The sequence below is a fragment of the Conger conger genome, chromosome 13 (genome assembly GCF_963514075.1).
Source record: "Conger conger chromosome 13, fConCon1.1, whole genome shotgun sequence".
NCBI lineage: Eukaryota > Metazoa > Chordata > Actinopteri > Anguilliformes > Congridae > Conger > Conger conger.
In genome coordinates, this window is record NC_083772.1 from 3,598,994 (window position 1) to 3,611,904 (window position 12,911).

Sequence of the window (12,911 nt, forward strand, 5' to 3'; positions counted from 1 at the left end):
ATGGACCAAAATCCCTAAGGAATGTTTCTAGAACCTTGTTGAATCCTTGCCGCAAATAATAAGGGCTGTTCTGCAGGCAAAGGGTACTACCCAGTACTAGATAAACACACCTAATGCATTTGCAATCATTAATCATTTGCATCCAAGAGCTTGTGTTCATAATTCCTAGATATAGATATATTTTTATACCTATATTTTATTATTACCTCATCATTATCTCATATTATTATGCATCTATATAATTTTCACAGATTTTTGTTGCTTTTTCTTGAAAAGAGCCTCTGGTATCCATATAAATGTGCTATAATAATTACATTACCTACTAAAAGCTAGAATATTACATACTAGAAGGTGCCATTTCTACATTGTGAAGCCAAAAATAGCCTTAAGAGCTGAGAATCTGCACATTAATCACATGTGAATTGTTTCATTACAAATCTAAAATGTTGGTGTACATTTTGCACAAATCAAGAGAAAAAAAAAAAAATCTTTGTCCCAAACATTTTGGACAGCACAGTGTGGGTGTATGTGTGTGCGTGTTTGCTGATTTGTTTCCCTACAAACAAGCAAACGCCAGAATCCTAAAAGCATCAATATTGGCGATATTTAAGTTTCTTGTGTCTCATGCCCTCATCCTCTCCCCTCAGCTGCCCTACTGTAACTCTCTGCTGCCGAAACTGCACCTGCCCCCCTTCAGTTCTGCCGTGCAATATTCCAGCTGTGTAGGTCTCTACCGATCCCCCAGTGTCCCACAAGCTAATGCCAGGTTACTTTTTTCACAAACATATTTTATTCCCCGGCACGTTGTGCTGCCAGAGTACCGTGGAAGATGAATTCAGTTCAGCATATCTGTCCTGCAAAATCTCCCAGTCGGCCTTCCTCACATGATTTGTTCCGTTGAGTCTGTGGGTCACTCAGCCCGCTTCTGCTCCGGTCTGTACTGCATAAAACCCATTTAATGATCACAGTGAAGTCAGCACACTGTAATCTATAAATAATCTGAATCACTGATATTTCACCGGTATTGGTGGGCTACGGGCCATCACACACCTTTTACAAAAGCTCTCGTTTTTTAATTTCCCCTTCCACCGATCCGCCCGACGGCACGGTGGTCCATCGAGAGGACTGCATCTTATCCAAACATCTTAGAGGGGATGACACGAAGAAAATATTCCCCTTTATTGTGTGCAGAATGGCATTAATGTTTTTTCCAATAACGCAGAGTTAATCTCTTCGAAGCCAATCTGCTGAGTTTTTTTTTTTTTTTTCTGTGAGGATTAGGCTTGTCATTAGACTATTTTCCATTAGCAGGAGAGTGATTTGTGTAGCTGTGCAGAACCTTATCCAATCAGCAAAGGGCAGTACTCTTTGTGAGCAGCAGTGAATCTGGAGTATAAATACCGCCTGCCATAGATTAAGCACAGGTCACACGCATGTAATGTCACCACCTCGGCAACAATTGCGTAGTATTCCACTTCTCAATCTAGTTAATTAAAGGGTGTTGGGTCGGTTCGCTCCAGATAAGATAATGTATCGGTGTCCCTCAAGCCCTGGCTTAAATTGACAGTCGTGTCTGGGTCACATCACTGCGGAAATATTTATCCACTTAACCCCCCCGCCCCCCCCCCACCCCCCATCCCGGCTCTCGGTCAGCCTCCTCTGTGTCATTACGGACCACGCATTTTACAATGTCCGGGTCACCAGTTGCCCTCTCACAAGCGTGTCAGTGAAGAGCGCCACCTGCTTTTTTATATTTCAACCGAATTTACGGCGCAGGTAACGTAAATAAAATTAAACTGGTCAGAAGATGGCCGCTGCACGTGCAGTGGAAGCGATCTTCGACAGAGCACGTGCGGTCTTTAGGAAGCTTCCGGAAAGGAGACGGTGGCGAATGGAAATGGAAGTAGGGCGGGCGCAAAAGGAAAGCTTCTGCTACAGCCAAATATTTCAAATTTTGACTAATCAGTCCAGAGAGCCTGCTGCCATTTTTCTGCACCCCAGTTCCTGTGTTTTCGTGCATAGTTGTGTTGCTTGGCCTTGTTTCCACATTGAGACCTGATGCAGAGCAACAATAACGATACAGCTAAATCTAGAATAAATGATTTCCCTGAGATATTCTTCTTTTTATTTATTTATCAAAATTACATCATCCTCTGTTCATATGAACATTTATGCTGTAATAGATTTTTGTTTGCTTTAAAGTTTTATATTGCGGTGCGGACGGACCCGGAGCGATACTCTTATTCCGGTTCTGCAGACGTATAATCCGTGTCCCCTGGTCTGAGCTGCGCTGTCGGCGCTGATCACTCCAGCGGAGCCACAGCCGGCTGAGTAGAGCACCCCTCTCTGACAGCGTCCTGGAACCCGCCCAGGCTCCTTTTCAAATGAGTTTTTTAGGAGCGACGTTTCCCCCCCCCCTCCCCTGTCACTCCAACTCCACTCGCACTTGACAAGTTCTTATAGTTCTTTTAAAAGAGTTCCTCTCTGTTGTCTTTCACCAAAACAAAGTTTTTTCCCTTCTCGCTACACGGCGATATGTGGAGACTGAGCCAAGGCAGGAAGGGTTCTCTGCATGACCCCACACCCCCAGATTGCAGGTGGCTCCAGTGCTAATGTAGGGGAAAAAGGCAGCAAACCGAACTGTATTTTTCTTCCTTTTTCGGGGGAGAACAGATAATCCCCAAAGTGTAAATGTGCGGTGAGAACCGCACCATATGGCAGCACTTGGCTTGCTTTAAGACTTTAACTGTTTACTGCTCCACATACTACATTCAGTGATAGATTAGAGAATAAAATGTAAAAATGTAAATATAGATTAGAGAGGCATTATTATTGAGGCATGAATTATTATTGTTGGAGAGAAAACTAAAAAATTAATTACAGCTTTTTAAACATACTTACAAACAATGTGGTATATGTGAATACAATGAATTATAGCTTTTTAGTGTGTGTGTGTGTGTGTGTGTGACAGAGCGTGTGTAGTGTGTGTTTATGTGTGTATGTATGTGTGTGTGTGTGTGTGTGTGTGTGTGTGTGAGAGAGATTGAGATTGTGTGTAGTGTGTGTGTGTTTATGTGTGTATGTATGTGTGAGAGAATGTATGTATGTATGTGTGAGTGTGTGTGTCTGTGTGTGTCTGTGTGTGTGTGTGTGTGTGTGTGTTTGAGTGTGTGTGTCTGTGTGTGTGTGTGTGTGTGTGTGTGTGTGTGTGCATACAATGGTACTGAGCAGCAGTTTTCCAACAGCAAAACACGGCAATGGGTGATGTTAATTTGTACCATCTTGGTTTGGATGCATTCACACCTTTAGAATGTAAGTTCTGTGAGAATTGTTCATTAAATATCCTGAATGATTATAACCACCTTCATCTTCAGTGTTACATCATTTATTTTTGCTTTAGAGAGTAAAAGAGTAAGAGTGTGTCTTTCAAGATGACTATACCCCCCCACAGAATGAGTAGTGATTATTTGCGGGATAGTATGGAACCGCACACTGAGACCATTGTCACATGTTTGTTTTCCATCAGTTGAGCATGTTTTGATTGTCTTTCTGTTGACAGGGTGTTTTTGTGTTCTAGCAGAACTGCAGATCCTGGTAGACTGGTACAGGCTTATGACTAAACACACCCCCCCTTTACCGTTGCATTGGGGTCATCCAGTTATTTTAACCTCCTGTTTTCCTTGAACTATTTGGACAGATCCCCAAAACCCAATTAATAATGATTTCCAAAATTTTTCTAGAATCATTTCTGTTAAGATTTTTCTTATCCAAGTGCAAAAGAATAACCTTATGCGAAACAGTCAATTATGAACTTCTGATTCAGATTCTGAAGACAGGTCTTCTGAAGTATGTTGTGAACATATGAGGCACTGAATATTGAATATTGAATATTAGTCATACATTCTGAAAAAATAGGCATTTCCCCTCAAAACCACCTCAAACCCATTTTTTTTTTTCTAATCAGGAGAGGGGAGAGTGATTTTAAAATCCTCCTCCACTGGAAAGCTCTTTGAAGCTTGTGTGACCGGGAGGGCCGAACAGCTATAAAGTCATTTCAGATAAGAGAAGGAGGAAAAAAATTAAAGGACAGGAATAAAAAAAAAATCAGAAATGGGTTTCCTTCCATCGAGGTCTTGCCCCTGTGCTGTGCTTGTGGTCGCTGGTGCTATTGTGCTCAACGGAGAGAAAATCTTCACTTCCTCGAGTTACCTTCTGGTGTTCTCTTCAGATCTGATACGACCCCCTGGCAATCAGCGTGGCTGACCCGCTTAGCCATCCCCCGTGCAGATGGATCCATCCTCTTGCCTCCCTCTGATTAAACTATTGAAGCCACCCTTTCTAGAATACAGCTGAGGGAATGCAGAAATCCGTGTCCCTGCTTCTGAGAGCAGAGATGGGCGAGCCTCCTTACCGCTGGCCTTGCCTCCTTATCAGGGAGGAAAAGGAAGCGGGAAGGAAAATAGGAAAAAGATGATGGATATACACCCCTCTCCCCACTTTTAGCCCGATACTTCAGAGTGATTGCGTTCACAGAATTCCTCCACTTGGAGATTGGAATTTTTCTGTGGCGAGATTGGAGTGCCGTCGACGCTGGGGCTTTTGAATGAAAGGAGAAGAGAAAGCGGATGATTACCTGGGCGGGGAGAGGGATCGTCGGCCGTTCCGTCTACTGTCTCTATTGTACGCGTTCCCCATTTACTATTCTTAAAGTGCACTTGAAGTCCCCCAAACTCTTCTCTTAAGCGAGACCGAGCTCGTGTCTGAGGCTCAGTTCTTTAGCGAGCACTTTATTAGGTACATCTGTTCACCAGCTTGTTATTGCTAATATTTAATCGGCCATTCATGTGGCAGCAACTAAATGCGTAAAAGCATGCAGACGTGATCAAGAGGTTCAGCTGTTTTTTCAGACCAAACGGGGAAGAAATGTGATCTAAGTGACTTTGCTGGTGGAATGATGGTGCTAGACAGGGTGGTTTGAATATCTCAGTAACTGCTAATTTTCACACATAACAATCCTAGAAAAAAAAATTCCAGTGAGCAGCAGTTCTGTGGCCAAAAACATTGTTAATGAGAGAGGTCATAGGGCCAGACTAGCTGAAAGTAATGCAAATAACACATATTTCTTCTCAGAACTTGTCAGAATGTCTGAGGTTATTGATTAGTATGGCATGCAGTAGTATATGACGAGCATTGCTTTCTCTCCCTTCACCTCATAGGTAATGTGTTTTTTGTCTTCAAAGGAGCTCACATTAAAACTGCTGTATGCAGTAGTATAAATACTGTACGCGGAGATACCGGCACTCTCGGGTAGTGTAAAGCGAGGATCCTGAGCCGTTGTAGAGGCTACAGAAAAGGAAAGAAATGGGGTCATCGGGGATGACAGAAGTAGCGACATTCTCTACAACCCCGCTGGGGGTTGTCACCACTCTAAAAGTAGCGCTCCCGTCCGTGTGCAAGTGGCCTGAGCTCATCCTTCCTGTCATTGACCATTCTTCCGAGGTTTTGTCGTACGACTTTGAATGCTAAAAGCCATTTCCTCAGAATAAACTGAGCGAGTATAAAGATACAATTTGGATAAAAGCATCTATGGAAGTGCATCGCCCAGCGGCGTCTATCAGAGTGCTTCTCTGTAAATGGAGGCGCCGTCTGACACACGGCTGAGCGTGGTACTCATGTAGACTGACGCTCACTATCTTGGCGTCATCATTTCCGGCACCACGGCACTGTTATGATGTGCAAACGTTTTTAGATGCCGGGCAAACCGCATTGCTGCTGGACTTGTTTCTGCCTCCGAGACTAATGTGGTTAAATAAGGGATGTACGTTTATCTTTCAGAAGTGGGGCTGTTCACTGTAAATCACTAAAGTTCTCAGAGTATGGCCAAATGATCAATGATTGAGCAACATGTAGTGACATTACACGTCATTTGGCTGACACTTTTATCCAAAGCGACTTACTGTTGATCAGACTAAGTAGAAGGGATAATCCTTCCCTGGAGCCATGCAGGGTTAAGGGCCTTGTTCAAGGGCCCAACGGCTGTGCGGATCTTATTGTGGCTACACCGGGCTACATCCTTCAGCATATCCCAACCTCTCATAGTCGTAATTACTAACTTGCTTTTTGAAAATTCTGCACAGTAAGACTCCAGTGCTGCACAAAGTAGTGTGGAACCGCAGCAGCAGTTATGAATGTGCGTGGTTAAGGAAACGGCGCCCTGCCATGTCTCATGAGGAGGAGTAAATTATTTACTGGGGGGACAAATGGAATAGGCAGCCATAAAGTGTATCACTGTAGGACCATGAGACAAACATTCTGTTTAAATTTAGTTCAGTTACTGCCGTTACGAAATGAAATTTCAGGAACACCCCTACTGTTCAGACTCATTGATCCTCAGCAGCACAACATCATCGCTTAGCATGATAAATGGTGGTGTCACGTGGTACTGGGGGAGTAAAGATCAGCAAGCAAAACTATAGCAAAGAAAAATAAAAACAGCACATACAAGTTAGCCATATTTTAGCAGATTAGTGCAGTTTAGTGAATCTGTTTTACCTTGCATCTCAAATCAGCTACAATACAGTGTGCATTTTGGACCTTTGCCCCAACTTGATCATGTCTTTCCTTAGCTTAGCCACTGGTCCTTGTGAATCAGCAATATCAGTCACTGAAGCTCCTGCCCCCGTCGTTCAAAGTCACTCAGAGTTCTCTTCTTCTGCCCATAGTACCGGAAGTAATGGGTACCTGGTCTGACACAGCCAATTTCATCACCTGTATGGAAACACCGTGTTTAAATATACCCTCAGGGAGCACTTTATTAGGTATTTATTAGACTTATGTTTTACTTATTAAGTCTTATTAAGACTCATTAAGTCTTCTGTTGCTGTAGCCTATCCACATTGACACATTTGGTCAGAGATGCTCTTCTGCATACCACTGTTGTAATATGTGGTTGTTTGTGTTACTGTGACCTTCCTGTCAGCTTTGACCAGTCTGGCCCTTCTCCTCTGACCTCTCTCATTAACAATGCATTTCTGCCTGCAGAACTGTTGCTCACTGGATTTTTTTTTTTTTTTGCACAATTCTCTGCAAACTTATGTGTGAAAATCACATGAGATCAGCAGTTTCTGACACACTCAAACCACCCTGTATGGTACCAACAATCATTCCACGGTCAAAGTCACTTAGATCACATTTCTTCCCCATTCTGACATTTGGTCTGGAAAAACAGCTCTTGGCCACGTCTGCATGCTTTTATGTATTTAGTTACTGCCACATGATTGGCTATTTAAATATTTGCATTAACAAGCTGGTATACAGGACTACCTAATAAACTGCGTACTTGGTATCCCTTTTCATTAAGCGATTCCTTTATTTCACCAGTTTGCTGTATCTCTCCACGACTATACTAGCTGAAACTGAACTGCATAAATGAACTTACTAGGGTCCCTGACCGAGGCCTTGTTCGTGGTTGCATCACATTGTTTTATGTATAAAGTCTGTGTAGTCACAACAAGTTGATTTGTGCGACAAAAACAGGAAAAATACAATATGACATTTTGCAAAGCTTAATTGGGCAATAACCTTCCACCAAAATAAATATAAATATAAAGGAAAGAAAGTGGCTTCAGAGGAAGAAAAACAATACTGCTTGAATAGTGGAATAAACATGGGCGAGCTCTCTTCTTGTACAGTCTACATCTGCTTTAATCTACAGCTTGTCTTTGGCCTTTTTTGCTTTTACAAATGCTTTTGTCCTCAAACTCTGTCTGGCAGGTTTGGTCGGAGCAAAGTACAGCAGAGTGACCATGGGTTGTTTTGTCAACAGCCTGATCTGATTCTTCATCAACATCTTTTACATTACATTACATCATTGGCATTTGGCAGACGCTCTTATCCAGGGCGACGTACAGTTGATTAGACTAAGCAGGAGACAATCCTCCCCTGGAGCAATGCAGGGTTAAGGGCCTTGCTCAAGGGCCTGTGCGGATCTTATTGTGGCTAGACCAGGATTAGAACCGCTGACCTTGCGTGTCCCAGTCATTTACCTTAACCACTACGCTACAGGCCGCCCTGTGTTTTACTATGCCAAAAACCAGAAGCAAATTATCACGGGGCACAGGAACAGAACGGTGTCTGCTCATTTAGCTTCTTAAAAAAACCCGTGCCTCAGGTACTCTGACGACACTGAATGCCAGTCAGTGTTTCTGTGTCTCTGGTGGATATTGCAGCTGGTGATCCAATGCACAGCAATGACACTTGAGGGGAAACCAAGACCACAGCCATTAATCCAAAATGTAATATAATCTAAAATAAGTATTGACGGATCAACGGATCAACGGATTCTGATTTACATGTTGTAAGAATTGTTTAATGTCCATGTTCAAAGTTAATACTAGTAACAAATCAGGTTGGTTTAAGTATCGTGGCCCATACTGAAGGCAGACATCTCTTCACACATCGTCATGTACAGTATAGACCAGATTTTAATTTATTTGTCTTCTAGTTCAACTGTTTTAAACTTATTTTAACTCATTAGCTAACTATCGGCTACATGAAAATATCCCAGAGAGAAATTGCATAACTTGTTTTCTGATTCAGTGCACGGTTACATTTCCAGATTTTAGTGAAGTTGAGTGTTTGCTCTGTAGATATTCAGTTATCTAGTCACTGAGGGGCTCCTTCTGAGTCTGTTAGCTGGCTAATGCTAGCTGTGCCTAGTTATGTGTACTTACCAGCTAATCCGACAAATAACTTCACTAGCCAGCAAACTAAAATAATGGTAATAATTTGCCTTCAGATGTTGCACATGAAGCCAAATCTGTCAGGTTCTGTATTTTATGTTTCCTGATTTTCTGTCTTCACCTGCGTTTTTACCTTTTGTTACCTCTGTGCTTCCCGTAGTCTGTTTCCTGCTCTATTCCCTCATTCATTCGTTTCCACCTGTGTTTCATTTCATGTATCCGCCTCCCCCCACTCCTTATATGCATTTCCTTCCTGTCTTGTCCCAGCTGTTTCTCGTTGTCTCCATCTCTTCCCCAGCACAAAACCTTATTATTGTTTAAGTTTATTTGTTGGTATATTTAAGCCTGTCTTTTTCAGTTCAGTATTGCTAGTTCATCAAGTCCATTCCCTTCCGTTTGGTGCTCTGTTCAGTCCCGTTCTAGCCTCTGTTCTTTTCTGTTCTTTTCTGTTCTTTTCTGTTATTTTCTGTTCTGTTCTGTTCTGTATTTCGGTTTTATAACTCCTGTCTGGCCACTTGGAGTCTCTTTTCGTATCACGTTTCTGTACCTCTTCCCTGTTCGGACTGACCAATTGGATTTTGAACCCTGCGTGCTTCTTGGATTATGCTCTGTCTGCCCCTTTATCTGCCTGCTCATTAAAACCTGCAAGTTATCACTACCCCCGAGTCTGTGCAAGGTTCCTTCTGCCTCGGATTCTGACAAAATCTAATTAAGGCTTGATTCAATAATGGTTGCAGTCATACGTGTAATACCTGTTCTGACAATCTGTCCACGTGATCTTAGTTGCACTTCACTCTTATGTTTCATACACCAGCTGCAGTTTATTTTTATTCTTATAACTGGTTACAAACATTGTCTATTTAGTGCTTATTTAAAACACTGAGTTTCTGTTTCCCAGGTTGGAACAAACGGGTGGATTATGAGCCGGGGACCGGCAGCAAGCAGCTCTGTCCCAAGATGCACTTGGAGACGTGCGATGAACCGCTGTCCTCCGTCAGAGCCACGGTGGAGCTGCAGACCAGCCACATCGGGAAGGGCTGCGACCGGGAAACCTACTCCGAGAAGTCCCTGCAGAAACTGTGTGGTACGTTTGGCCCGGATGGTGATGGTGCATCTGAACTGGCTGTCTGGGAATTAATAAATGGTTGGCATTTATATAGCACCTTTATCCAAAGCACTGTACAATTGATGCTTCTCATTCACCCATTCATACACACACTCACACACCGACGGCGATTGTCTGCCATGCAAGGCCCCGACCAGCTCGTCAGGAGCATTTGGGGGTTAGGTGTCTTGCTCAGGGACACTTTGACGCAGCCCGGGCGGGGGATTGAACCGGCAACCCTCCGACTGCCAGACGACTGCTCTTACTGCCTGAGCCATGTCGCCCCCTATAAGCACACTTATACACACGGAATATTTGGGCAGCAAGACGCCACTTTATGAATGAGCTGATTCAATGTGAAGATGCTTCCGTATTCTGGGAATTTTTACCTCCCAATTTAGCTATAGCATTATATTATATACAAGCCCGTATGCTTTAAAAGGTTGTTGTTGTTATTGCTGTTTTTTTGCGCACAGACTGCTTTAAGATGGATGCTCCAGTCGAGGATACCCTTACCATTCTAATCTGATGCCAGTGATATCTCCTCATAGCAACAAATGCTGTAGCCATGTCACTGCTCTCGTATCAGATCTAATGGAAGAACTGCTTCCAGTACATGGCAAAGAACATGCCGTTATTTCTAACTGCTGCCAGCAGTGATATATCACGCCTGATAATTCATATACCCATCTACACTAGGTACAGATGTACCCTTTTAGCCAATAGAGGCAGGTGATTCTTGCTTGTGATGGTGGTTTTGTGTGTATTGTATTCCCCCAGTTGCTTAGCAAATCCGGCCCTTGTGTGACGTGTGATAGCAGCTCTAGTTTGGGACAGACTGAATACAGTACATGGTTTATCTCAAACCAGGCAGTAGTTTTGAATGGAGAGCAAGACAGTCATGAATGAGCAAGTCGTGTCTGTTTGTCCGATGTCATATCCCATTAAATTCCACATCCTTTATTTTTTTTAGGTCTCAGAAAATGTTTCTCCGTCACCCACAGTACAAGAGCATATTTTCATCAATTCTTGAAATCAACAGCTCTTTGCCCTTAATACATTTGAAGTTCCAAAATACAGCATGCTGTTGTTAGAACTCACAAAGCTTAAAGTTACATTTGAGCGATGGTCTTAATGTCTCATGATACCCTTATTGTAGCACATACTCTCAGTGAGCACTTTATGAGGTAGACGTGTAAACCAGCTTGTTAATGCAAGTATTTAATCTCCAATCATATCTATAATCATATCTCCAAGGAAATAAATGAATAAAAGCATGCAGGCATGGTCAAGAGCTGTTTTTCAGACCAAATGTCAGAATGGGGAAGAAATGTGATCTAAGTGACTTTGACCGTGGAATGATTGTTGGTGCCAGACAGGGTGCTTCCAGACATGCATAAGTCTCCAAAGTTTGCAGAGAATAGGGCGAAAAACAAAAAACATCCGGTAAGCAGCAGTTCTATGGGTCAAAATGCGTTGTTAATGAGGAGAAGGGCCAGACTGGTCAAGGCTGACAGGAAGGTGACAGTAACGCAAATAACCACACATTACAACAGTGGTATGCAGAAGAGCATCAACACACAACGCGTTAAAGTGGATAGGCTACAGCAGAAGATTATTATTATAAGATTATTATTATTATTATTATTATTATAAGATTATTATTAAAATATTATTATTTTAATAATAGCTACAAAATAAAGTGCTCAGTGAGTTATTGTGTTTTCAATTTAATTTTGTATGCAGGGTTTACCCTTAAAGAGTGATTCAAAGCTCTTTATTCATTATTTAATACAAAACAGACTAAATTGTAATTGCCTTTAAGTGCTATTTATGTATAATGACGCATGTACAACAATATAACAGGGCACACTACTCACCAAACAAGACTGGAAGAAGTCAGATGAATATAGCAATCAGGAACTTTGTACCATCATTATTAATATGACCTTGGAAGACAAGAGTTTGAAGTCAAAGTCAATGTAAGAAATAAGAAATATCAACAGAAATGTTCATCTTCTCAAAGAATATACTTTGACAGTTTTGAACTTGGGTCCCAGGTCAGCATTGAATTCCACAGCCAGACGGCCATTTTATGTCATTTTATCAGCTTTCCACAATTAGCCTCGACTGCTAATGTTTTTATTTACATTTCGATGCCTTACGAGAACCTTCTCTTTCAAGTGCAGCAATCTGTTTTGATTCTGGTGTAGGGATTGACAGTTGCCCTATTGCGCTCCATGATCTCTTTTAGAGATGAAATACCACAATCCTTCACAAGAAAGGCCAAAGAATTGACTCTGGAAAATAAGATTACTGAAAGGGAAGTGCTGGAAAGAGACAAAATAAAGTGATGCAATTTCAGTCTGACGGATAATGTTTTTTCCCTTCGAAAAGCGTCTTGGTTTGAGATCATTCAGCCTCACAATTACATCATGCACAAAGCTTGTGTGCTGAAGGTGTGAAGTCTATAAGCCAACGCAAAAGCTCTCATCAGCATGCCACGTCTTAACCTGTGTCAGTGGCTTTTTGTGCCTTTGCAGAATATAATGTCTTGTAGCAGATCAGTTAGTCCCAATGAATGTACCTGATGAGCAAATTGCCTTCTTTAATATACCCTACAATTGGTTGAAGTGAGGCATGAAAGTAGAGAATTTTACAAAACGATTGCATATAGTGCAATGCATATAACGCACGTTTAATTTGACACGCATGAATGTCAAAGGAGAAAGTTTACCCAGCATATTTTTATATAAGCACGTGTGTCTCATGAACCACCTCAACCCCTCAAACAGTAGCACACAGTAGATGTAGGCAAGATGTCGGCGGTAACTGACAGGAGTGGGTTTTGCCCCTTGTTTACTCATTCATAAGAGCCAACCTCTCAGTAATCATAGTGGTCATATCGCACAACGTAGCGGTGAAAGAGCCGTAGGTGGGGTGTCTCGGTGGCGCAGCCTGTAGAGCACTGACTGCATGCTCATTGCGAGCCGTGACGTCGGCGGTTCGAATCCGACCGTCTGACATTTGTCGCATGTCTTCCCCTCTCTCTCACTCCCATTCTT

General features: G+C 42.4%; 1 protein-coding gene across 1 annotated transcript in view; it reads left to right on the forward strand.

The window, feature by feature from the left end:
* LOC133107895 (calsyntenin-2-like) overlaps positions 1-12,911 on the forward strand; it is a 275,668-nt gene that overhangs the window by 204,196 nt on the left and 58,561 nt on the right. Inside the window, exon 6 of the mRNA XM_061217183.1 lies at positions 9,640-9,825. Coding sequence (XP_061073167.1) covers positions 9,640-9,825 — 186 coding nt within the window. The remainder of the gene's footprint in view (positions 1-9,639; positions 9,826-12,911) is intronic.